Source organism: Hipposideros armiger, unplaced genomic scaffold (assembly GCF_001890085.2).
Source record: "Hipposideros armiger isolate ML-2016 unplaced genomic scaffold, ASM189008v1 scaffold_40, whole genome shotgun sequence".
Lineage (NCBI taxonomy): Eukaryota > Metazoa > Chordata > Mammalia > Chiroptera > Hipposideridae > Hipposideros > Hipposideros armiger.
The window spans coordinates 3,496,230-3,518,972 of record NW_017731390.1 but is presented as its reverse complement, the minus strand read 5'-3'; the positions used below and the strand labels follow the sequence as shown (position 1 = coordinate 3,518,972).

General features: G+C 53.0%; 1 protein-coding gene across 3 annotated transcripts; it reads left to right on the top strand.

Annotated features, from left to right (window-relative positions):
• The first annotated feature begins 21 nt into the window (after nucleotides 1–21).
• GPR179 (G protein-coupled receptor 179) lies at nucleotides 22–21,307 on the top strand. 3 transcript variants are annotated; one of them, XM_019638786.1, is made up of 13 exons: nucleotides 22–269; nucleotides 2,149–2,282; nucleotides 5,385–5,712; nucleotides 7,064–7,172; nucleotides 8,782–8,869; nucleotides 9,297–9,532; nucleotides 10,379–10,447; nucleotides 10,823–10,932; nucleotides 11,223–11,461; nucleotides 11,658–11,796; nucleotides 12,396–12,501; nucleotides 13,400–13,546; nucleotides 14,937–21,307. In XM_019638786.1, exons 2-13 carry the CDS (start codon nucleotides 2,276–2,278, stop codon nucleotides 19,998–20,000), a joined length of 6,642 nt encoding a protein of 2,213 aa, XP_019494331.1. In that variant the 5' UTR covers nucleotides 22–269; nucleotides 2,149–2,275; the 3' UTR covers nucleotides 20,001–21,307. The 3 variants fall into 3 exon arrangements, with proteins under 3 accessions (XP_019494331.1, XP_019494329.1, XP_019494330.1); XM_019638784.1 differs by lacking the exons at nucleotides 22–269; nucleotides 2,149–2,282 and having other exon boundaries at nucleotides 4,580–5,712; XM_019638785.1 differs by lacking the exons at nucleotides 22–269; nucleotides 2,149–2,282 and having other exon boundaries at nucleotides 4,581–5,712; nucleotides 11,721–11,796.
• The last annotated feature ends 1,436 nt before the right edge of the window (nucleotides 21,308–22,743 follow it).

Below are 22,743 nucleotides of genomic sequence, written 5' to 3'. Positions count from 1 at the left end.
AGCTATTGGCGGTGAGCTGCTTCTCGCCTGGTTGTTGGTCCCCTGTCCCGACCCTTCCTTTTCACTTCCCGGGCGCTCATGCAGAAGCTACCCCTCCCGGTAAGATGGAGCGGCCCTGGGAAGCGTGGACTGGTCCTGGGAGAGAGAGCCGCTGGCTTTGGGAGTAACCCTGGTTCTGGTCCCGCCTATGCCGCTTGCGATGTCTGACCGTGGCCGTGTCATTTCTTCATTGACAAACTGTGTTCCCCTGGCATCTAGTGAATATTTAGGTAATGACACATGACCCAGTGGTGTGCTGATAAATGTTGAACAGCTCTGGGGGAAAAGGGGCGTATGCACATATAGAGGTACATAGGTTTAATAAAATATGCACATATACAGGTACATAAGTTTATCAAATTTAACTGATGATTTACAAAAAATAATAATATACAATTGAAAATTCCATGTAACCAAGAGATTCTCAAGAATACTATCATTGATTTTTGCCTCTTGAATGGGTAGCCAGCCTGTGGTTTCAGTTGACCAAGGAGTGCAATTATGACATGAATGTTGGTTAATATTTTCCTCTGTGTCAATGTAAGAGGAAAGTTCAATTTTGGGAGTGACTTCTTTGCTGAATCAGAAAGCAGTTTTCAAATACTGAAATATATGTTCTCAGTTTTTGTGCTATTCACAACGTAATAGCTATAGACATCACACATTAAATTTAAATCTGAATAATGAACATTTTCTCCATCACTTTCTTAAATCTAGATAATCAACAAAACAATAAATCAAGGTCCTGATTTGTAGGGTTTGCCAATTTCCATGGTGTAAATACTGCCGGCATGGCTAATTTCAATCTGCCAGCCTGACGTTACTGAACACGAAGTTAGAAACAGGTGATCAGTAGCATACCATTATGTAGTAGTTTCATCATGCATGTGCAATAACAAATCACCCCAAGAACATAGGTAAATAATAACTGAAATTATTAAGAAGTGATGAGTTTTGAGAATTTATTACCTTTGTCTTTAATATCACTTATTTAATTATAAGTTTGTATAATTTAATTTTTAACAGTGGCTGTGTTTAACAACTGGCTTGCAAAATTCCTGAAATTTTAATAATTGGCTTTCACAAGCCTGTATGAGCCAGCTCCATAGCACCACAGTTTTCTCATCTGCAAATTAGGGATAAGGATTGCTCCTTTGCTTACGTGCAGACATGTTGTGACGATCAAACAAGATCAAGCTTGTTGTGTAGAGGAGGTTGGACTGGAGACAGGGAGACCAGTTAGGAAACTATTGCAATCATCCCATGAAAAATGTTTAGGGCTGCAAGGGACAAAAAGGAAGGAGCAGCCAGCAGAACTTAGCAACTTTGGTACCTGAGGGTGCATTGAAGGGAAGAGGGTGGAGGGCCTGCTATGAGTCCTGCAGCCAGAGACACCTTTTTAAAATGGACATTTGTCCATAGTCCATGATTATAATGCTTCATGGTTTCCCATTTTTCTTAGGCTAAAGACAAAACTCCTTTAGGAGGCCTCTGATGTCCCCCTTGTCCTCTCTCCCCTGCAGTTCCCCTAGCCCTGTGTCAAGCTTGCCATATATGGCCATTGCACAAGCTATTCCCTTTTCTTGAAAGGCTGTTTCCCTCTCTTTTTGCTTAGTAAACTCCTATACAGTCTTCAGATTGAACTCACTCCTCACTACCTCAGGAAAATCTCCCTGCCTGGGTACTTCCTTCTCACCAAGCTCCAAGACCACACTCCTTTGTTGCATTTAGTTGCATAGATGTAATTTGTCATCGATCTGTGGGGTTATTTGATTAAAGTCTACCTTCCTTACTAAGCTGTAAGTTCCCTGAGGGCAGGGGCCACGTTTGCCCATCATGGATTTTCCAGTGCCAAGGATGGTGCCTGGAAGAGTAGACCCTTGATAATAAGCGGGAATGCTATTTTCAACCTCACGCCTTGTTAGAGGCTCCTGAAACAAATTCATCTCTAATTCAGCACAACAGAATTAATATGCTTCCTTGCCCATGAAGAAACTGAAGCTCAGTTATTCACCTAAAATCACATAGTTCAAAAAGGTGCAGTGGTATTCAAAACCAGCTCCAACTCCAAAGATTTTATTCTCTACTCTCTCTCTCTCTCTCTCTCAGCTACCTCTCAGAAGTCACTCAGGTTTCTGGACAAAAGAAAAGAAATTGCTATAGGATCACAAAACACCTGAGGCCTAAGAAGACCACCCAAGATCCCTGGCTGTGTCTGGAAAACTCTGGCCCCTGAATGCAAGGTCTGTAGCTCTGCAGCGCCCTCTGCTGTCCAGCTACTTTTTTGGCCCCAGAGGGAGGCTATGTCCACCACCTGGGGCATATCTCCACCTGCCCAGAGCACACAGGGGCACAAGGGAATGCACACCTGCTCTTTCTAATGTAGGTCAAGGAATGCTGCCTTTCTCCATGTCCTTAAATGTCCAGTCCTGTAGCCCAGATCCTAGAAAAACCATTGAAAATTAAGCTCCAAGCATAGGAAGTGTATCTTTGTATGAGTTGGATTGGTGTGTGTTTGTTGAGCAGGTTTTGTGTCTACACATACCTTTTTCACTGAGGGCTATATAAGGTGGTCCCTGCAGTTGGAGGATCCTAGTTTGAAAGGTTTGTGAAGAACCATTCAGAGACTCTAAACCAGTCCTGCGGTTCACTTAGTCATTCGGCAGTGAACCAGGCTTTGGGCGTGCAGTGATGAGTGAGATAGGCCTAGCTTCTGTCCCTCTGGAGCTTGCCATCTAGTTTGAGTCCTAATCATGGCATTTCCTGGATGAATGACCAAGAGCAAAGAACTAAACATCTTTGAACCTGTGTTTCATTTGTAAAATTAGGTCAATAATAATCCCCCACNCACACACACAGGGCTGTTGTGAGAATTAAATGGAGACTTACATGTGAATGCTTACACACTATACAAATGTTAGTTATTATTATGAAAAGCTTCTTGGGGTAAAAAACAACTTACTGTTATGTATTCACCCAGTGTGTTTTGTTGGCCTTCAACTAACCAACCATAACTGATAATACCAAGAAAGTGGAATGGGTCACTTGCCCACTCTGTCCCTCTCTCTGTTAGCACACAGAATGGGAGAGGCCAAGGGGAGAGCTATGGATGTGTGCTACAGGTCTGACCCAGTCACCACTCATTGGCTTTGTGGCCTTAAGAAGGTCACTTTGCTGACATTCAGTTTTAGTTTTAGTTTCCTTCTCTATTAGAGAACTGTCTGGGCTGTAGGCACTTCTAGTTCTGACACTCTAGGGATTCCGCTGGGGGTTTGTCCTGTAGCCCCCTGCTCTTCCCCCGACCCCCTACATTCCCACTTAGGGTTCCAAAGCAGGATTGTTTGCAGAGGCCACCTGTAAAGCAAGGGCAGTTTTTAGCAACCACCACCCATCCCTTCCTACATATACTCAGTGATCTGGGACATTAAACGTTGTGGGGGAGGAGAATGAGAAGGGAAGGAGCCAAAAGATGGCATGTATGTATGGGGCCAGATCAGCTGGGGGAATGGGGAGCATATCAGTGATGGAAAGGCGATGGAAGAGAGAGAAGAAGGCAGGGGCTTTGTTCTGTGGCTACCTGCAAGAATCCACACCCTTCTGATCCAGGCAGGCTGCCTGAGATGGTGCTAACTCTGGGCCTCCAGTTATCTGGTCCAACAGAGGGAAGGGCGGGAGCGGTAAGAAAACCAAGAAGAGCCAGAGAGGTTAGGCACAGTTTTCACAAAGAAAAAACGGAGACAGGGCTTAGGATGACAAAATGAAGGCGGAAGCAGAGGCAAAACTTCGTTCATTCTCTTCTCCCTGCCTCCGTCCTCCTCCTATCCCAGTGGCTGTGGTTGCTAACTCTGTGGCTGCTAACTCTGTGGTCCTGGGGCAGGGAGACCTGGTGGAAGACTCCCTTTCTGTCACAAACAACAGTGTGATCCTAGGGAAGTCCCTTCACCTCTCTGGGCTCAATCTACTTCTCCTTAATCCTTGATTAAGGTCTCTGAGGTTGAATAAGAGGGTGGTGGTGGTGGTTTGATGGGGCGTGGTAGGGGAGTCAGACCTCCGGGCTTGAGTCTCAACTCAAGGTGAGCAGCTAGGTGATCTTGGGAGAGTCTCTGAGCCTCAGCGTCTGCATCTGTGAAATGGGGATAGGAATAGTCACCATATGTAGTTGTGGGGAAGATTCATTGAGATAATGCACATGAAAAACACTTTATGAAGTGCCACAGTCTGTACAAAGATCGATTATGGTTATATTCGGCTCTCTTTTCCACCCTCGCCATCCCCAATCTCAAATTTCAGTTTGGCAGCCTGGTGTCAGAGGGGCACAGGCAGCCAGAGCAGATTGCCAGGAGATGCAGCTTTGTCCTTTATCATGCCCATCGCAATTGCTGCCAGGAGGCTAAGTGGAGCAGAGGGCTGGAGCGAGGGGCACAGCTCATCTGCGGTTGCTATGGAGCCCCATCCTGGATTTGCCTATTTCTCCTAATGGAGCAAAGGGCAGAAGGAGGGAGGGAGGGAGGGAGGGAGAATGCTGGTCCCTTCCTCTCCCCTCGAAAATGGGGGGAGGGAGCCTAGATACTGAATAAGAGGGGGAGGGAAGAGTGGTATACGGGGATTAAGAGGGTTTGCAATGGGCAACCACACTGAGAGAGGAGGGTGCAGAGCCCTCATTCTTATGTCCAGAAGCCAGCTAATGACGCTAGAGAGAATAAAAAACAGGCAAGACAGCAGAAGCTGAGTGATGAGGGAGAGAGGAAGAGAGAAAGTGAGGATAGGAGACAGGGAGGCAGGCAGCCCCAGACTGCGGCCAGCCTCTGCCAGCGCCCTCCTGAGCCACCAAATCCCCCATGCAGCCTGGACCCCAGGGTCCCTGAGGCCTGCACCAAGGATGGGCACCAGGGAGGTGGTGATGCACCCTCCTGTGTTGGGGCTGCTGGGCTGCTGTCTCCTCTGTGGTTGGGCTCTGGGGGATTCGTGGCCCCTCCGCTCTCTGCCCCCGCTGTCCTCCCAAGTCAAGGCAGGATCTGTACCCATGTGGGTGACCCCAGAGGGTGCGGAAGCAGCCCTGGCTTTTCTCTACTCTGGAGATGCCCAACAGCTGTTACGGACTAATTGCAGTGAACGCTATGAAGCCCAGGGGGCAGGAGCCAGACCAGGGCTCCTGCCAATCCTACAGAGGGCAGCGGGCACCCTTGCCCAGGCTGCCAATTTCCTCAACATGCTTCTACAAGCCAACGACATCCGCGAGTCCAGTGTGGAGGAGGATGTGGAGTGGTACCAGGCGCTGGTCCGAAGCGTGGCTGAGGGGGACCCAAGGGCATACCGGGTTTTGCTAACTTTTAACCCTCCGCCAGGGGCCAGCCACCTGCAGCTAGCCCTACAGGCCACCCGGACGGGGGAAGAGACCATTCTCCAGGACTTGTCTGGGAACAGGGTGCAGGAGGAGAGCCTAACCGGGGCCCTGGACACCCCTGCCCTGCAGAAACGGGTGCTGACTAATGACCTAGGAAGCCTCGGAAGCCCCAAGTGGCCACGGGGAGATGGCTATGTGGGGGACATGCAGCATGTGAAGCTGTCTCCTCCCTTCCTGGAATGCCAGGAGGGCCGGCTCCGTCCTGGCTGGCTTATCACACTCTCAGCCACCTTCTATGGACTCAAGCCAGACCTCAGTCCGGAGGTCAGGTAAGTGGGTTTGTGCAGGATTCAGTGCATTTGTAGGTATGAGGGGGTGGGGGGCCCAAGTCCAGCCAGCTGTGCATGGGCCATTTGGCATGAACATGTATGTCTCGGGGGCACTGATATGTGTATTTGCATTCAGCGGTGTGTAGTATTTGCAATTGACTTTGCAAATCTGTAACTACAAGTGTTAACATACAGGTGTGAGTGTACATACTGTGTATGAATCAGTCCATTTACACATAGGTAGACACACATGTGTATGTACAGATGTGTGGATATAGCCAGGCATAGATCTTGGTCCCCAGGTCTGAGTAGTGGGTTTAAGAAGCAGGAGAGGGCTTGGTGTGGATGACAGTGACAATCCATGCACCAGGCAGGTGTCTTGGAGGAGCCAGGTAGGCATTCCAGGAGTGAAACCCACTGCTCTCTAGCAATCCAGATTTTTAAAAGGAGGCTTCTCCAAGGGAAGGAAACTTCTTGGGTGCGTATGTGGGGGGCGGCTTTGGAACCATTGCCCTTTCTGTCTAGGAGTTGGCCGGGTCCCCAGGGTCACTCCCAATGGCTATATTCTTACATCAAGTAGATTCCACTGTCCTATCTGTCCTGACCCAGGAGCCTGTGACACTCCTCAAATAACTGACTCCCCTCAACCAGAGTAAAGAAGTGATTGGGAGTCCTGATGGGGAGGAGGCAGCAAATGGGCACAGTACTTCAAGATACTCAACAATCAAAATTGTTTTTCCAGCTATGTGATGCCCATTCACTGTCCCCAGCAGTGTTCCCCTGCTCATGGCAGAAAGCCTGGCTCTCTGTCAGATTTTTCCCCATTCAGCCAGTGCAGGTTTGGGAGCCCTTGGGCCAGGCGGCTGTAACTCTGGGCCCCTTCATTCCATATCTCCTTTGCTGTGATCAATTCAGACTTGGTTTGGGCAGAGTGAGGGGTGATTAATAGTTGAGCTCCGTGTGTGTGTGTGTGTGTGTGTGTGTGTGTGTGTGTGTGTGTACATGCAGTGGGGAAGTGTGAAAATCCACTTCAGACAGATCATCAGAGCCCCAGCTCCCACATGTCTTGACATGCCCCCTCCCTCTGCCCATTGATAGAAACCAGGAAATGCTAGGATGTTGAAAAGCTGAGGGATGGTGAGGGGAACAACCTAGGGGGAGAGGAATTATTGCCCAGAGACTGAAGGTTAGTAACACTGGAGAAAGGGAATGCATGTGTGCCTTCTCTCCACACACTGCAGCCACTGTGCTCAAGTTTCAGAGCTTGTGTTGCCCATAGTCTGGGGCACAAGCACACATGTCTACCTTGGCATCCTTCGCTGTGCCCTTAACTGCAAATTCACTGCCCTAGGGGGCAGGTGCAGATGGACATAGATCTTCAGAGTGTGGACATCAATCAGTGTGCCAGTGGCCCAGGCTGGTACTCTAACACGCACCTGTGTGATCTCAACAGCACCCAGGTAAGAATAAGGGGAAGCACAGGGTCCTGCCTCCCTTGCCCTTTCCCACCACTGCCACCACCCAGCTCCTAGGGGCAGCTGACAAAGGTGCACCAGCCTGTCAGGGCTTCAGGGGAGTTCCTAGTGACGAGATAAAGATGAGCCGCCAGGCTTTGTAAAAGTGAGGACACCCCCACCCTCCACCGAAGACGGCCACTCTCATTCCTTTGAAATCTGGGTGCCCCCCTGTCCTCCCTTCTGGCACTGGTGCTCCAGGATCCTTCCCCAGGACCATCTCCTGAGCCCCTATTAATCATCCCTTTCCCTTCTCCTCGACCGCACTGTCATATATATCAACGGAGCTCCACGCTCCTGGCCCACAAAGGATGCTCATTTGGTGTTTGTTGAACAAAGAGGAATTGCTGATTAGAATGGGGGAGGACTCTTAACCAAAGGAGCTTGAAGAGCTGTGGGACTGGTTTAGGTGATGGAGCCCAGGCCAGATGCTGGCAGAATCAAAGCCACAGATGCAGAAGAAGCTGGATAATGGAAAGCAATGGCTGGTAATCCTGTAAGTCCAGTACTGGGGAACTGGGAGGCCAGTGCACTAATCCGCTCCAGAGTTACACTGGCTGCGTGCTTGTTCCTGAGCTGAACCAGAGCCAAGCCGAGCCCAGCAGCCTGCTGGGAGGTGGGGCAGGTTTGGGCATCTGCTGCTCTTCAGGACACATGTGTTGGGAGCTAAACGTCCAGGGATGGAGAAGGGCTCCTATTGTCCAGTGCGCTTTAAAACCCAGCCACACTCACGTCCCTGGGCAGGTATTTGACTGTGCAGACGGTGGCAGGAGCAGAGCATATCTCAGTGGTCCAGGCAAGAGGGGAAGCTAGGCCACGATTTCAGAGGCTCCGCCCTCGAACCTTTCTAGGTGACTGTTGGGCTAGATATGGAATCTCCCAGGGTTCACCTCCTTCCTCTGCCTCATGCTGTCTGCTCCTAGCCACTCCTTGCAGCTCATCCATGGGCTCATCGGCCCCTCCTGGCTCTGAGGTCTGCTCTGTCCCCTGCTGGGTAAACATTAATGGGCGGAGGTGGAATAAAGAGTTGGCCTTGGCATCCCACCAGCTTGGCATTAGCCTGGCATTAGGGCTGGGGAAAGCAGTCCTGTGCCGATGCCAGATGGCCCCTGACAGAGGAAGCAGCTCCTCCGTGGGAGCCTTTTCAACCCACCTGTGTGCCAAAGAGGAAGGATGATGGGAACTCTTTGAAGCAGGATGTAGGCACACAGGTGTGGTTGGGCTCAGAGTTCTCCCTACTTGCACTCCCCCTGACACCCCCCCCAGCAGCTCACTCTAGCTGGAAATGGGACCTGTGAGGTCACTGCCGGGTTGAATAAAAGGGTGATCTAGTGCCATACTCTTTGATTGGGGGTCTCTGAGAAGAGAGGCAGGGAGGGTGGGGTAGAGTAGGATTTCCATAGAGGGAGGGAAGCCTTCCCTGGGACTAGGGAGGGCTTCGGGTGAGCTCCCTAGTGTGGACCCAGGTGCAGTGATAGGAAGGTAGATGGACCCTCCATCTCTTCCCAGGAGGGAAAGCCCCACACAGATACTTACAGTGTTTGTCATCCCACAGTGCGTTCCTCTGGAGAGTCAGGGCTTTGTCCTTGGCCGCTACCTCTGTCGCTGCCAGCCTGGCTTCTATGGGGCAAGCCGCTCTGGGGGTATGTAACTGTGGTGAGGGCTAAGCAGGCATTTTATAGGCTGGGCTGGTTGGAGGGGGGCATCTGGGGAAGGCAGAATGGGGTGAGACACCGGGAGGAAGCCAGTGGGCCAAGGGCAGAAGGTAGAGAGAAGCAGAAGAGGCAGGCAGGATCCAGTTTGGGGGTGTCTGTGCCTTCTGAGAATGAACCCATAACATGCCGATGTGCTGCCAGTTGACCTTTCAATGAGCCCGGGCCTGACATCACCTCTTCCTGGTAACCCTGCCCTCCCCTAGGACTACCCACTTCCTCCTTCCTCCCCTCTGAGCCTATCCCAGGGGCCACCATAGGAGAGCAGGGAGAAGCTGCAGTGATCACTGGGAGAAAAGACAGAGCTCAGTATGCCTCAGCCATGCCCCTCTCCCCTCCCCCATCTTGTTCTTCATAGGGTTAGAGGAGAGTGCTGCCCCGCCTCCGGGGCAATTTGGGTCCCCACAAGGCCGCTCCGGGAGGCTGCTGCGGTGCCAGCCATGTGCTGAGGGCTGCACTAGCTGCATGGATGCCACACCTTGTCTGGTGGAGGAGGCCCTGGCACTGCGGGCAGCAGTGTTGGCCTGCCAGGCCTGCTGCATGTTGGTCATCTTCCTGAGCATGCTGTTCTCCTACCGCTGCCGCCAGAGCAAGGCAAGGAAGGCCCCACACCTCTCTCCTGCACACATGTCCTGCCCATCTTGAGTCCCTAGCATTAACTGGAGACCAGAGGCTACCTAAGTCTAGAATTTGGGAGAAGTGGTCTTGAGTCTTAATCTAATTCACTATGTGACATTAGGCAAGTGGCTTCACCACCTTAGACCTGTTTCCTCACCTGTAAAATGAAGGCATTAGACTTGATTCAGTACAGTGAGTAGGTACTCGGGCAAGTGATCCTGGACTCTTATGGAGCTCCCAGGTGGAGGAAGCAGACATGTAAATAAAACAACAGCGCCGCAAGACAGAGGCGAGGATGGAGGTAGGAGTGTGTTGGTTTCTGTGGCCATGCAGAGAAAGGACCCAGTTGTCCTGCCTGAGCTGGCATGGGAGTGACCTTCTGTGACATTTGAGCCAGGCTTGAAGGTCACCTGGATGGTTACCGGGCAGAGACCAGGGTATCTAAAAAAGGGAGCAGTCTGACCCAAAGCTTGGAGGAACACATGAGGTCCCTTCTAGCTCCATAGCTCCAGCAGCCTCTGATCTGAGCCCAGGTCTGCAGCAAGGCCCAGGCTGGGGCTGGGAGAGGAATAGGGCCGGCGGGGGTGGGGGCTTTGTGAAACCTGGGCCTTAGCCAAGCTTAGTGCCAGTGAAGCTAAGCGCCTGTGGTGCGAGTAGGGGCGTGGCTGTGGATAGAGGATGGAGCTAAGGTTACAGGGTAAAGCCTCCACCCAGGGCCACTGAGTGACCCCTGAAACAGGCCTCAGAGCCTCCTGTGCCATCGTCCCTGCTTTATCCTCCCACTGCTCTACTTACACACCTTTCTCATTCCTGGGTTCACAGAAGATCTGGGCGTCTGGAGTGGTCCTGCAGGAAACCATCCTTTTTGGGTCCCTGCTGCTCTACTTTCCTGTGAGTTTGTGGCTAGAGGCTGACCCCCACCTCCCAGGATCCCCACAGTCCCAACCTGGCACCCTCCAAACCCCAGAATGCTTCCTTCTCTCTGCCCTCTTGGGGGAATTCAGAGACCTCCAAATTCCCCTACTCAGATTCACAAATGGCAGGCTGGCCTAGTGAGCTCTGGAGCCAAACAGTCCAGGCTCAAAAGAGTTCTATGACCCGCTGTGTGACTTAGGACAAATTACCTAACTTCTCTGATACTTAAGCTGCTCCTCTGCAGAATGGAAGTGGCGAGGCTGTTAGGAGGATCAGCAGTGTGTTTAGCATAGGCCTGGTGCATAGTGGAAGTGCAGTGGAGAGCAGTTATTTTTACCCCCTCTTCCCCAGGTCTTCATCCTGTACTTCAAGCCCAGCGTATTCCGCTGCATCGCTCTCCGCTGGGTCCGGCTGATGGGTTTTGCCATTGTCTATGGCACCATTATTCTCAAGCTTTATAGGTAGGGGCTGGGGCAGACCTTGCTCTCACGCTGCTCACTCCCGGGCATCCCAGCTCATTGATGGAATGGAGTTCTTCACAGTCAGACCCTTACCACTCCACTCCCCTGTGCCCCCAAGACCTGCCTCCATCACTTATAGTCCTCCCCTCCAAATGTAATTTTTCTAAGGGTGAGGAGGCAGCAAACCATGGAAGGGATGGGAGGACAGATATGTGTGGAGGGGAGGGGAGCAATGGACAGAGACAGAGCCCTGGCCTCCCTCCTTTCACCCACCATCTTCACCCCTGTAGAGTGCTCCAGCTGTTCCTGTCTCGAACGGCCCAGCGGGGCCCCCACCTGAGCAGCGGATGGATGCTGCGGCATTTGGGTCTGCTCCTGCTGCTAGTGATGGGTTTCCTGGCTGTGTGGACGGTGGCAGTCCTGGAGAGAGGCGTCCTGCACATGCCCCTGGTGATCCGAGGCCACACTCCCGCAGGCCGCCACTTCTCTCTCTGCCACCACGACCGCTGGGACTATATCATGGTTGTGGGTAAGTTGCTTCCGCCGAGTCCAGTCCCACTCTGGCCCCGGGCTCTGCACCCCTGGTGGTCCTCTGGTCCTGCTCCTCCTGCCTTGTACCCAGACCCCTGGCCCAGGCCTCCCCCGAGCAAGCCCTGCAGAGAAAGGGGAGGCCTGGCTGCTGAGGCGGTGCCGCCTCACCTCTGGCCGTCCCTGGTTCCCTGCAGCCGAGATGCTGCTCCTGTGCTGGGGCAGCTTCCTCTGCTATGCCACCCGGGCTGTGCCCTCAGCTTTCCATGAGCCGCGCTACATGGGCATCGCCCTGCACAACGAGCTGCTGCTCTCTGCTGCCTTCCACACGGCTAGGTGAGGACGAGCACACCTACCCACTCCTCCTCTCCCCCCCCACCCACCACTTCTCACCTCTGCCAGATGAGGGTACCCCCGTCTCATGGCCATCCATACATCACTGCTGTGCCTCAGCAAGGTGAAGAAGGCCCCCTACCTGTAGCGCCCTCCCTACCCCAGGTGCCCTTCCTGCACCTCACGTCTCACCCAGCGCACAAGAGGAAGCTCCCTCCCACGCATGCTCAGCTCTCCCTGACACCTCAGCTGTCCCAGCAGCACGCCTGCTGTGTCTAGAAGGACCTGGCCCTGTGGTGGAAGCAGAATCCACCCACAGGATGGTCTATAACAGAGTTGTGGAGCATGAGTCTGTGCCATAGGCAGCCAGGGAAGGTGAGCTGGAGTAGGCTGGGAGGGCTTCTTGGTGGTGGGGGCTACCTCCTTGAGGTCGGACCTACATCCTAGAGAAGGCAGGAAGAAAGAAGAGCGCCCTCTTCACCCCACCCAGCACCTTTGCAGAGGTCAGGGCTGGGGCTGGACAGGAGAGCTGGTGAGACAGGTGAGGGGCAAGAGGCCACTTCCGCCCACAGCTAAGGAGCCCCCTTCCGCCGCACTCTCAGGTTTATGCTGCTTCCCTCTCTGCACCCGGACTGGACCCTCCTTCTCCTCTTCTTCCACACCCACAGCACAGTGACTGCCACCCTGGCTCTGATCTTCATCCCTAAGGTAAGTCTTCCCCCTCTGGAATGTAAGGCAGACCCCCCAGCCCCTTTGTAAGGAGCACTGTGGATCTGCTGCCACTGCAGCGCCCTCTCTGAATGGCGCTGAGGATGACACCCTGTGGGTGAGTGGGCTCAGATCAACAGGGGCCTGAAGCAAGGAGCCCTCTTGGGGGAGAGTGGGGGCAGGAAGCTACTGTCTCTCTGCCTCTAATCCCTGGGCAAGGGAAGTAAGAGCTAGGGCTGGAAGGGTCCTTGTAACACAGTTTGAAGGTTGGCAGACTCTAAAAATCAACTCAGAAGTTGTTACAGAGATGTGGGGGAGCTGAAGGACATGGCTAGGAATTGCAGGGCAGGGGGTTGAGACCCGCCCCTCCACCCCGGTCCTCTGGTCTTTGAGCTAAAGATCAGGGAGGATGAGCAGAAGCAAAACTCTCTGACCCCTGAATTTTGAATGGGGGTGTGTGTGAAGATTCATGAAATAAAGATGTATTCCATGGGGCAGGTGGAGGAGGTGTGAATGGAGCCAAAGTGAGTTTGTTTTTTTTAATGAGGGAGTTGAACCGGCAACCTTGCCGTTATGTTAAGAGCGCACGCTCTATCCACTGAGCCATCCAGGCAGCAGCTCAGCTTAAGGTGCCGAGTTCAATCCCAGCCGTGAGTGGGTGTAGCCCACCATCGAACAGGCAATCTTGTCATTAGGAGCACGCGCTCTCACCAGCTGAGCCATCCTGCCAACTTGGGCGCAGCTTGGGCGAAGCTCACTGGCCCATGTGGGAATCGAACCAATGACCCTGTTGCTCAGAGCTCATGCTCTTAAGCAAACTCGTAACCAACTGAGCCACCCGGCCCGCCCCAAAAGTGAGTCTTTTCTTTTTCCCAATCGTGCCCATTTCCCTGGCCAGTTCAGGAAGCCGGGGGCTCCTCCCCGAGAGGAGATGGTAGATGAGGTGTATGAGGATGACCTGGACCTGCAGCGCTCAGGCTCCTACTTCGACAGCAGCACTGCCTCAGCCTGGAGCGAGCGCAGCCTGGACCCCGGAGACATTCGGGTATGTGCCACCCTCCCCTCCTCCTTTTGGTGCTAGTTTTCAGGGACTGGGCAGGGAGCGTTACTGCCCTGCCCCTAGCTTTCTCTCTTTCTGAGACTTGCCTCCCTGCCTTCTCCACCATTGCTCTAAGCTGCTTCCCCTGACTCTTTTCAAAGGAGGCCACACGCCACCCAAGTGAGACGACCCCAAAAGTCCCAGAACCCAGAGCCCTGAGGCTCAGGGGACTTGGCAAGTTAGAGGCATCGCCCGTGTCCCCCACTCCCATGCAGCAGGGGCATCATGACGGGCAGATTAAGAAGCCCCTGAGTCCCCAGCATACTGAGACAGTTGGTGACTCTAGGGTCAGTTGGGGTTGGGCAGTTCAGGCAGGGAATAGCTGCTAAGGGTTTCCACACCAGGACCCCTTCCCCTGGACCTGGCCATCTTAGAGAAAGGAAGTTCTTCCTGAGTCTTACATCGGGAGAGCATCCTTACTCTTATTTGTCATCTTAGGGGATCATTATAGTCACGGGAACCCTAATAAGAGGCTCAATGGGTAAAAAATGAGACCTAGCGGTCTACCCCATTGTTTTATAAAATCTACAGGGTAGGAACAATCCCAGGAAGCCATTTTGCCATCTCTTCCACTTCCACTGGGGCCCACCGCTACGCCTGAGTTGTTTATACCTCCCAATTGTCCTTGTCCCAAATGCCTCTGCCTCTCTTTCCCCATGTGTCTTCCTTACCCTCTGAGCTCTGCCTGTCCTGCCTCCTGGTCCCTGGATATAGGCTGAACTGAGACCCCAATCCAGCAGGGAGGCCACTGCCACAGCCACACCTCCCCTGCAGAGCAGCAGCCAATCTACTCTCCCTATGCTGGCTCTAGGGAGAACTCCCAAGTATAAAAGAGTTTCAAAGCCCCATTCCATCATTTACACCTGAATATGGCACTTTTCATGCCCATTAGTCCCATCAATCTCATATAATCCTTTTAAAGAAGCTAACACTAGGCAGCTAGATATCATTATTTTATAGAAGCAGGGGTTCAGAGAAGTCAGGAAAATAATCTCAAGGCACATGATGGGTCAGCAGACTCAAACCCAGGTTTCCTGTCCCCGAAGCTGGTGATTTCCCACAAAACCACAGTGCCCCAGAGATGGGAGTGTGCACTGCATCCCCAGGGCTCAGTGGGTCCGGCTGGGAACCAGGCTGGGGCTGGTTTTGCAGGAATGGAGAGATGAAGGTTGAGAGATTTGAAAGCCTGGGAGGGACACAGCTTGGTGGGAAAGAGATCCCCCAGAGAAAATGGTCTACATAAGGGCTGAGGGGGAGAACAGTGCAGCCAAGGGGTGGAGAGGCTTAGCCCACCCACCTGTGTCAGCTTTGCTCTCCTTGCCCCTCCCCCGCATAGGACGAACTGAAAAAGCTCTATGCCCAGCTAGAGGTCCATAAAACCAAGGAAATGGCTGCTAACAACCCCCACCTGCCCAAGAAGCAGGGCAGCTGGCGCCAGGCGCTGGGCCGCTCCTTCATGAGGTACCTGGCTGAATTCCCCGAGGCCCTGGCCTGGCAGCACTTCCGGGACTCGGGCTCCCCGGCCCGCAGCAGCCTTCCTGGCTCCTCCCGCCGTCGACTTCTCAGTTCCAGCCTCCAGGAAGCTGAAGGGCCACCAGCCCTGCGCAAGTCCCGAGGCACCTGTGACCATGACCACCACAGGGAGCAGGACTCGCCTCTCCTTGACTCACAGCTGAGGAGGAAGCTGGCCAAGAAGGCCCCACGGGCAGAGAGCCAGGAGTCAGTGGAGGGGCCACCTGCCCTGGGCTTCAGGTCAGCCAGCGCCCACAACCTGACGGTGGGAGACAGGCTCCCCAGAGCCCGGCCTGCTTCCCTGCAGAAATCGCTCAGTGTCATGGCCGGCTCCAGGGAAAAGGCCCTGCTTGTGGCCAGCCAGGCCTATCTGGAGGAGACCTACCGGCAGGCAAAGGAGCGAGAGGAGAGAAAGAAGACAGAGGCGGCCTTGGTGAGCCCAGTTCAGAGGCCGTCAGCCAGGAGGCTGGAGCGAGCACGTGGGGCCCCTCTGTCAGCTCCACCTTCCCCTGCCAAGAGCAGCAGCATGGACACCTCCTATGCCTCTGGAAAGCTCCAGGAGGAGGCTGCAAGAAAGCTGCCTCACCCACCCATCCAGCACCAGGTCTCCACACCAATCATGGTCCTGTCTGGAGCCTGCCTGGGAGAGTCAAGGATGCTGGCTCCCACCTCCATCTTGGCTCCAGCTCTGACACCAGCTCCAGCTCCAGCCCCAGCCCTGGCCCCGGCCCCGGCCCTAGCACCAGTCCCAGTATCCCCTCGAAATCCCAGCTTACTCGCCTACATCTGCCCATGGGAGAATGCAGAACTGCCAGTCAAGAAAGAAAATGTGGCTCACGAAGGCCCCTCTGGGCCAGAGCGAAGCAACCACGCCCCTGCCCCAGCTCGGGCCAGACTCTGGAGGGCCCTCTCTGCTGCAACAGAGAAAAGGGGTGCTGGGGAGAATGGGATGGACCCAGAGGACAGGCGTCTCCAGGGGGAAGCTGATGATGTGGATGAGGACAGGCCCAAGGTCTTCTCTAAATCCCACAGCCTCAAGACCCCTGCTCAGCAGGGTTCTGTGCGCAGCCTGGGACTGGCTATCAAAGCTTTGACCCGTTCTCGGAGCACATACAGAGAGAAGGAGAGTGGGGAAGGGAGTCCTGAGAGGGAGAAGAGCAGAGCTTCCGGAGAGGGTGTGGGGTCATGCCCCAGGTCCCCCAGGCTAGGCGGGCGCAAGGTGGTGAGCAAGCAAGCTGCCCTTGCCCCCTGTGAAGATGAAGAGTCCCTCCAGAACCAACAGAATGCTCACACCAGCAGAATGCTACGCGTCTGTCACCAGGAGGGCAGCAGGGAACAAGAAAACACAGGCAGGAGGACATCCCAGGGTCAAGGGGAGGGGAGAGTTGAGAGAGCAGGTAAAACAGGGCCTGCCACACTGAGGCAAGTCTGGCAGGGCACAGATGCGGACAAAAATGCTGAGCGAGCGCAGCAAGCCCCTGTAGGGAGGCGGGAACTGCTCAAAGCTGACCTCCAGCCCCTGGGCAGTGCTGACTGCAGGGTGGCAGAGGTATGCCCCTGGGAAGTCACTGACTCGGAAAGCAACAGGGCTGAAATCTGCCCCTGGGAGGTGAGTGAAGGAGCCACTGAGAGGAGGGCATTAAGACAAGATCTGGACAACTCCCAAGAAGAGAGGGGGAAAACCCCAGAAGAATCAGAGCCTAAAAATGAGGCTGCCATTACTCGGCAAAAGCCAGAGAGGCTGGTCAGGGGGCAGGAGGCGGTGTGTCCCTGGGAGAATGCGGATCCCAGGGGTCTGTCCCCTCAGTCAGCCCCTCAGGGCTCTGAAAGAACCAAGGGCGTGTCTGAGGCAGGGGGCAGAGTGGAGGCTAGAGAGGTGGAGAAACATGGGCAGGAAGCCACAGGCCCAGAAGCTTGTACACTTGAGGTCACCAAGGCAGAAATCTGTCCCTGGGAGGCAAGTGGAGGAGAGAAGGAGAAACCGTCCCAGGAAGGAATGAAGAAGCTCCCCCAGGAAAAGCAGAAAACCCCCAAGAAAGCGACCTTCTGGAAAGAACAGAAACTGGGCGGAGACTTGGAGTCTCTTTGTTCATGGGAGAGGACTGATTTCCGTGGCCCCTTAGCAGTCTCCACTGAGGCCCCAGGAACCCCCAAGTGCTCGGGGAGTTGGAGCGGTAGCCTCGCGGAGGTGTGTCCATGGGAGGCAGGAGAGGCTCATGCTATCGAGAAAGCAGAGATCTGTCCCTGGGAGTTGAGTGATGAGGTAGTGGGAAAGGAAATACTGCATCAGGGGACAGGTGGAGAACCTCTCCAGGAAGAAGGGCAAGCCTCCAGAAAAGGGCTCTTTGGAGAGATGGGGGAACGAACTGGGAAAGCAATGCAGATATCTAGTCCACAGCAGGAGTCGGTGTGCCCCTGGGAGAGCACAGCCCCTGGGCACTCCAGCTCATGTCTAGACAATTCCTCATCCAGAGCTGGTGGCCAACTCCTGAGCAATGGAGGAAGCAGAGCCACACAGGTATGTCCACAGGAAGACCTCAGGCCACAGGTAAAGGCAGTAACACCTGCCAAGGCAGAAATCTGTCCCTGGGAGGTAAAAGAAAGAACAACAGAGGACTGGACATCAGGGCAGGCACCCAGAGGAGGAGAGTCTCACAAGGAAAAGGAGAAAATGTCTGGAACATCAGGAATCCAGGATGTCACAGCTTGGGAAAAGCCTGAGGGACTGATCCAAAAGCAGGAAGCAGTCTGTCCTTGGGAGAGTGTGGACCCTGGCAGCTTCTCCGCACAACCAGGTCCTCGAGACACAGGTAGACCCAAAGCCAGTTTCCAGGTGTCAGGCAGTGTGGGTAGCAAAACTGCTGCCATCTGTCCATGGGACTTGAAGGATACCTTGCCTGCTGAGAAGGCAGAGATCTGTCCCTGGGAGGTCAGTGCTGGAGCAGGGGAGGAACAGGCTTTGGGAGTTGAGGCCATTAGGAAATTGCCAAATGTTATCAGAGACGCTTCTGCCGATTCTGGAGCCGGTGAGATAGCTGTTACTGCTCCAAAGAAGCAGGAGAGGCCAGCCCAGGAGCGGAAGGTGGCCTGTCCACGGGAGAGCGTGGATCCAGGGGGCTCCTCTCAGCATTCAGACATTGTGGACAGTGACGGGCTGAAAGCTAGATTGCAGGAACTGGAGCGTGTGGAGTCCAGGCCAGCTGAGGTGTGTCCCTGGGAAGTGGAGGAAGTGTCTACCAGTGAAAAAGCCAAGATCTGTCCCTGGGAGGTGAATGAAGGAGCTACTAGAAAGGGCCTAGAACAAGAGCTGGAGAGTGATTCAGCAGGGCAGAGGGAGAAAAGTCTAGAAAGGGGGAGGGTCACCTCCCTGGAAGACCTATCAAAAAAGGAGACAAAACTGAGTCAAGAGCAGGAAGCTATTTGTCCTTGGCAGGACTCGAGGGAACCCTCTGTTCAGGCGCCTGTGGTCTCAGACTCATGCAGCAGCATGAGCAGCACAGCGGCAGAGGGGCCTTCCTTGGAAGTCAGTGACAAGGCAGCAGAGAAAGACCTGACACAAGACCCGAAAACGGGCTCCCTCCAAGAACACGTAACCCGAGAAAAAGCTCCATCTTCAAAAGCAGAAGTCACTACCAAAGATGGAGGAAAAGCAAGCGGTGAGCTACAATCTATCTGTCCATGGGAGAGCATGGCCCGGGCAAGATCTTCCACCCACCTCGGTGGTCAGTACTCTGACCAACAGAAAGCTGGCTCCCAGAGACCGGGCAGTGTTGAGGGCAGGCGCGCTGAGGTGTGCCCATGGGACGTTCCTGCTCCGGATGCTCATCAGCTTGACAGCAGCACCAAAGCAGAGGTGACTGCAAAAATCCCTGAGAAAGGGGTGTCAAGACAGGGCGGAAAAGGGGAACCTCAACAGGAGAAGGGGCAAGACCCAGAAAAACCAGAGCGCAAAGTTGTGGCAGTTCAGGAAAAGCCAGAGAGGGCAGATGGGAAGCAGGAGGCTCTATGTCCCTGGGAGAGTCAAGGTAGCGGTGGCGGTCTCTCTCCACAAACAGCTCCACAAGCTTCTGACAGAAGCAAAGGCAGTTCTGAGGTAGCAAGCAGTGTGGGATCCAGGGCAGCAGAAGTGTGTCTGTGGGAAGCGGAAGAGGCACCCTCTGCCAAGAAAGCAGAAATCTGCCCTTGGGAGGTGAGTAAGGCAGCAGCAGAGGAAGGTGGCCCAGAACAGGATGTGGACAGAGAACCCCAAGGGCAAGGAGAGCTGTTCCTTCAAAAGGAAGCGTCTGGAAGGACTGAAGAACACTTTTCAAAAGCAGCAGCAAAAGGCAGCAGAGAGCAGGAGGCAGTCTGTCCCTGGGAGGGCACAGGTTCTAGGGGACTCTCCCCCCAGCCAGATGCTCTGGACACTGACCAATCCAAAGTCAGTCCCCACGAAGCAAGCAGTGTGGGGAGCGGGATGGCAGAGCTGTGTGAATGGGAAGTCACAGATCCAGAAGGAAATAAAATCATGGGCACCATGGCAGACATCTGTCCTTGGGAGGAAACTGGAGCCCTATCTAAGGAATCTGGCCTCCCGGCTTTAACAGCAACTCGGACAGAAATATTTTTCCCCACAGCCCCTGAGAACCCACCATGCCTTTCAGTCCAGAGACCTCTAGGTGGTTTCCTTCCAGAAAGCAAAAGCCCCCGCCCCAAAGTGAGCAAGCCAGCCAGTACTTTTACTCTGGAAGGTGTCAGAGAATTACAAGGACCTTCAGAACTTGGGCCAAGTCTCCAAGAAGCTGAGGCTCAGAAGTCTTCTTCCTTAACTGAAGATCAAGAAGTGGCTTCCAAAGCTCCACATCAAGATTTCGCCCCTCCAACTGTCTATCCTTGGGACTGGGAGTAACAACTCCCAGTCTGAACTTATGTAAGGTCAAACATCAGGTGGTTGGCTTTCAGGAGCCAAGGTCCTTTCCAAGTCCTAGGTGTTCCCAAAAAGCTGAGTCAAAGACACTTGGCCACTTCCTTTCCCCAAGAAGGCCGGGAAGTCAATTGCCTTGAAGACAAATTGTACAAGAAGGGTGCAGCTCAGACCACAACAGGAAGTCCCACCCTCTCTTTACTTCCAATTCTTCTTCCTGCTGCAAGGAACAAAGGCCAGACCCTCTGCTTCTAATGTAACCTCCCATCCAGCTAGAGTACTCAACACAAGCCATCTGTGTCTGGACACTCACTGGAAAAGCCAATGTTAGGGATAAAAGAAAGCAGTGCCCCACCCACATTTTCTCATAGGTCTGAAGTCTACAAAGGACCATTTTTCAAGAAGACAAAATCACACAAGGCATTGGCAACATAGGGACTGAAGGTCATAGAAGGCTATAGAGGTCACCACAGGAAGCTTAAGAAGCCACTTAATTCAAGTTCAAAGATAAATCAAGAAAAACTTAAATGGCTCAGAGGTGCCTAAAATGCCTTAAATACCTTGTCATTTTGACTTTGGATCTCCAGTTTCTGTTTTATCGATCCTCGTACCTGTTCTGCTTGACTACTGAAGCAGAGCCAATCAAGCACTCTTACATCCATATCATCTGGCATCCAGAGCAACATCAGAGACAGAGCAGAGAAGGAAAGGCAATGGTTCTAGGTCCTTCCCCCACCCCCACCCTCACTGGCCAAGGCCAAGTTCTCCCTTCCAGACACCGTCTCCTATTTTAAGGAGTATGCCTCTTGCTAGCCTTTTCAGAATGCCTCCCTCCCCTTCTTCCTGCTCCATCTTTTGTCAGTCTCTAGAGTTCATCTCACTGGTTCATTCTCCTCCTCCTAGCCTTTCAGTGCTGTCATCAAAGGGACCCTGTTGTCAATACAACTGGAGCCGGGAGAATCTCTGGTTGTGATGTGAGAACCACTCCAAATCACTTGCTCAGTAACAAGAGGCCCACATCAGTCTCTTTCCCAAGGAGCCTGAGAAAGAAAAGAGGTCCTGTTTACAGCCAGCACTATAACTGCCTTCAGAAAGAGTAGTGCTATGGGCAGGTTAGAGGCCTGCGGGTTGGGGAAAGGGCATCACGTAAACACAAAGCCTTCTTTCTTAGGGAGTGCTCTGGTTCTTAGCTCGGCTCTATTCTCTCAAGTCAGTTCAAGCTCCCCTTACTTAAGCAATCCTAGATTGTAACAGCGTGCTGGTTAGATGACACTACTAGAGGGAAATAAGGAAGGAGAAAAACACTGGTCAAAGAAGTCCCCGGATCAGGAGCGGTGAGTGGGGGTGGAAACAGGCTAAACATGGCAGAACTGGGCAGGCACACCACAGACGGCAGTAAGCCCACCTGCGAACTGGAGATATTGATGCCATTCACAGGGAGGAACAAGACAAAACAAAAACATCAAATACCCAATGGGGAAGAAGGCTGCATGTGAATACTCCAGGCAGACACAGGATGTCACAGAAAAAGTAGCAAGTGCTCCATTTTCAAAAAGGAGCAAGAATGGAGTAACCCACTTGTTCAGGGACTGATACCCTTGTGCCCATATCTGGGCCCTCTCTCTTATTTAGGTCCCTTGCCCTGGCCTTTCAGAGAAGTCAATGAAGTGTGTTGTTGCTCTGGGCTCTGGCTAGTTAACCCCACAGCTTTTGAGTCGATGTGAATTTTGCTAACTGTGCGCCTCATAACAATCCCATTGGGAAAAAAATAAAGAATGCTTTTTCTTGATTGTGGCAGTTGGTTCTAGCTTATTCATTATAGTGACTTTTTTTCAACATTTTTAAACAGGAACAGGAAAGAAAAACAGTGCCAGGTCCAAAGCCCAAGGTAACTACACAGTAGGCTTCAGGAATTCGGCTGACTCTCGGCCAGCGGCTGGCACTGCAGATGGTCTCTGCCTGGTCCTTCTAGCCAATCCTTTACATCTGGGCCATTCACTCAGCTAGATTTGATCCCAAGGGGAAATGAAAATTGCACTTATCCTGTGGCTCCCTGGTGGCAGCTATTGCTTAGCTGCTATTTAGGATTATCTACAGACCCTGGAAACAGATCTAGAGGAGTGGGGTAAAACAGCTTATGTGAAGCAGTTTTTACACATTCAGAGAAATCAATGTACCGTTTGCCCAGTGAATGTGCTTTTTCTGTTTCTCTGCTTCGCTACCCAGCCTGGATTACCTCCCTTTACTCCTTACGGCAGTGGATCCTGCTCAGAGCACTTCCCATCTCATTTTGCCTTAATCTGGGGCTCACACAAATAGGATATGACCAAACCTCACTTGGGCTTCAAACTGATGTACATTTTAAGCCAAAAAGGTTGAAATCAAATAGCATGATGAGAGTGGCTGCTTTGGATTAACCTACCAGTGCTGCCTCCTCTCTAAGCATACGCATCTTATTTCCATAGTCAGCACTCAGCAGCTGTTATAAAGACATCCGTCTTCCCCAGTGAGGCCTTGTCTATTTGCTGCTTTGCTGAGATGGTAGCTTTAGATACAGGGGAGTTAGGTTATCCTCAACCTGATTCCAGTTTCTCTGGACTCTACTCTCAGGACAAGGTCAGAATCGATTAATCCTTACCCTAAGTGATAGATTCCATAAAAGAAAATTCTAGGCTTGAAAAATAGAAAGTATAAGGGTTAAGTTCCTGTTTTTGAAAGTGGGCCCACA

Excerpts from the sequence above, each read along its gene's own strand:
- GPR179 (XM_019638784.1), top strand. The coding sequence starts at position 4,772 with ATGAGGGAGAGAGGAAGAGAGAAAGTGAGGATAGGAGACAGGGAGGCA. Across the intron at positions 8,870-9,296 it reads TGGGGCAAGCCGCTCTGGGG|GGTTAGAGGAGAGTGCTGCC; the intron begins GTATGTAACTGT and ends TGTTCTTCATAG. Across the intron at positions 9,533-10,378 it reads ACCGCTGCCGCCAGAGCAAG|AAGATCTGGGCGTCTGGAGT; the intron begins GCAAGGAAGGCC and ends CTGGGTTCACAG.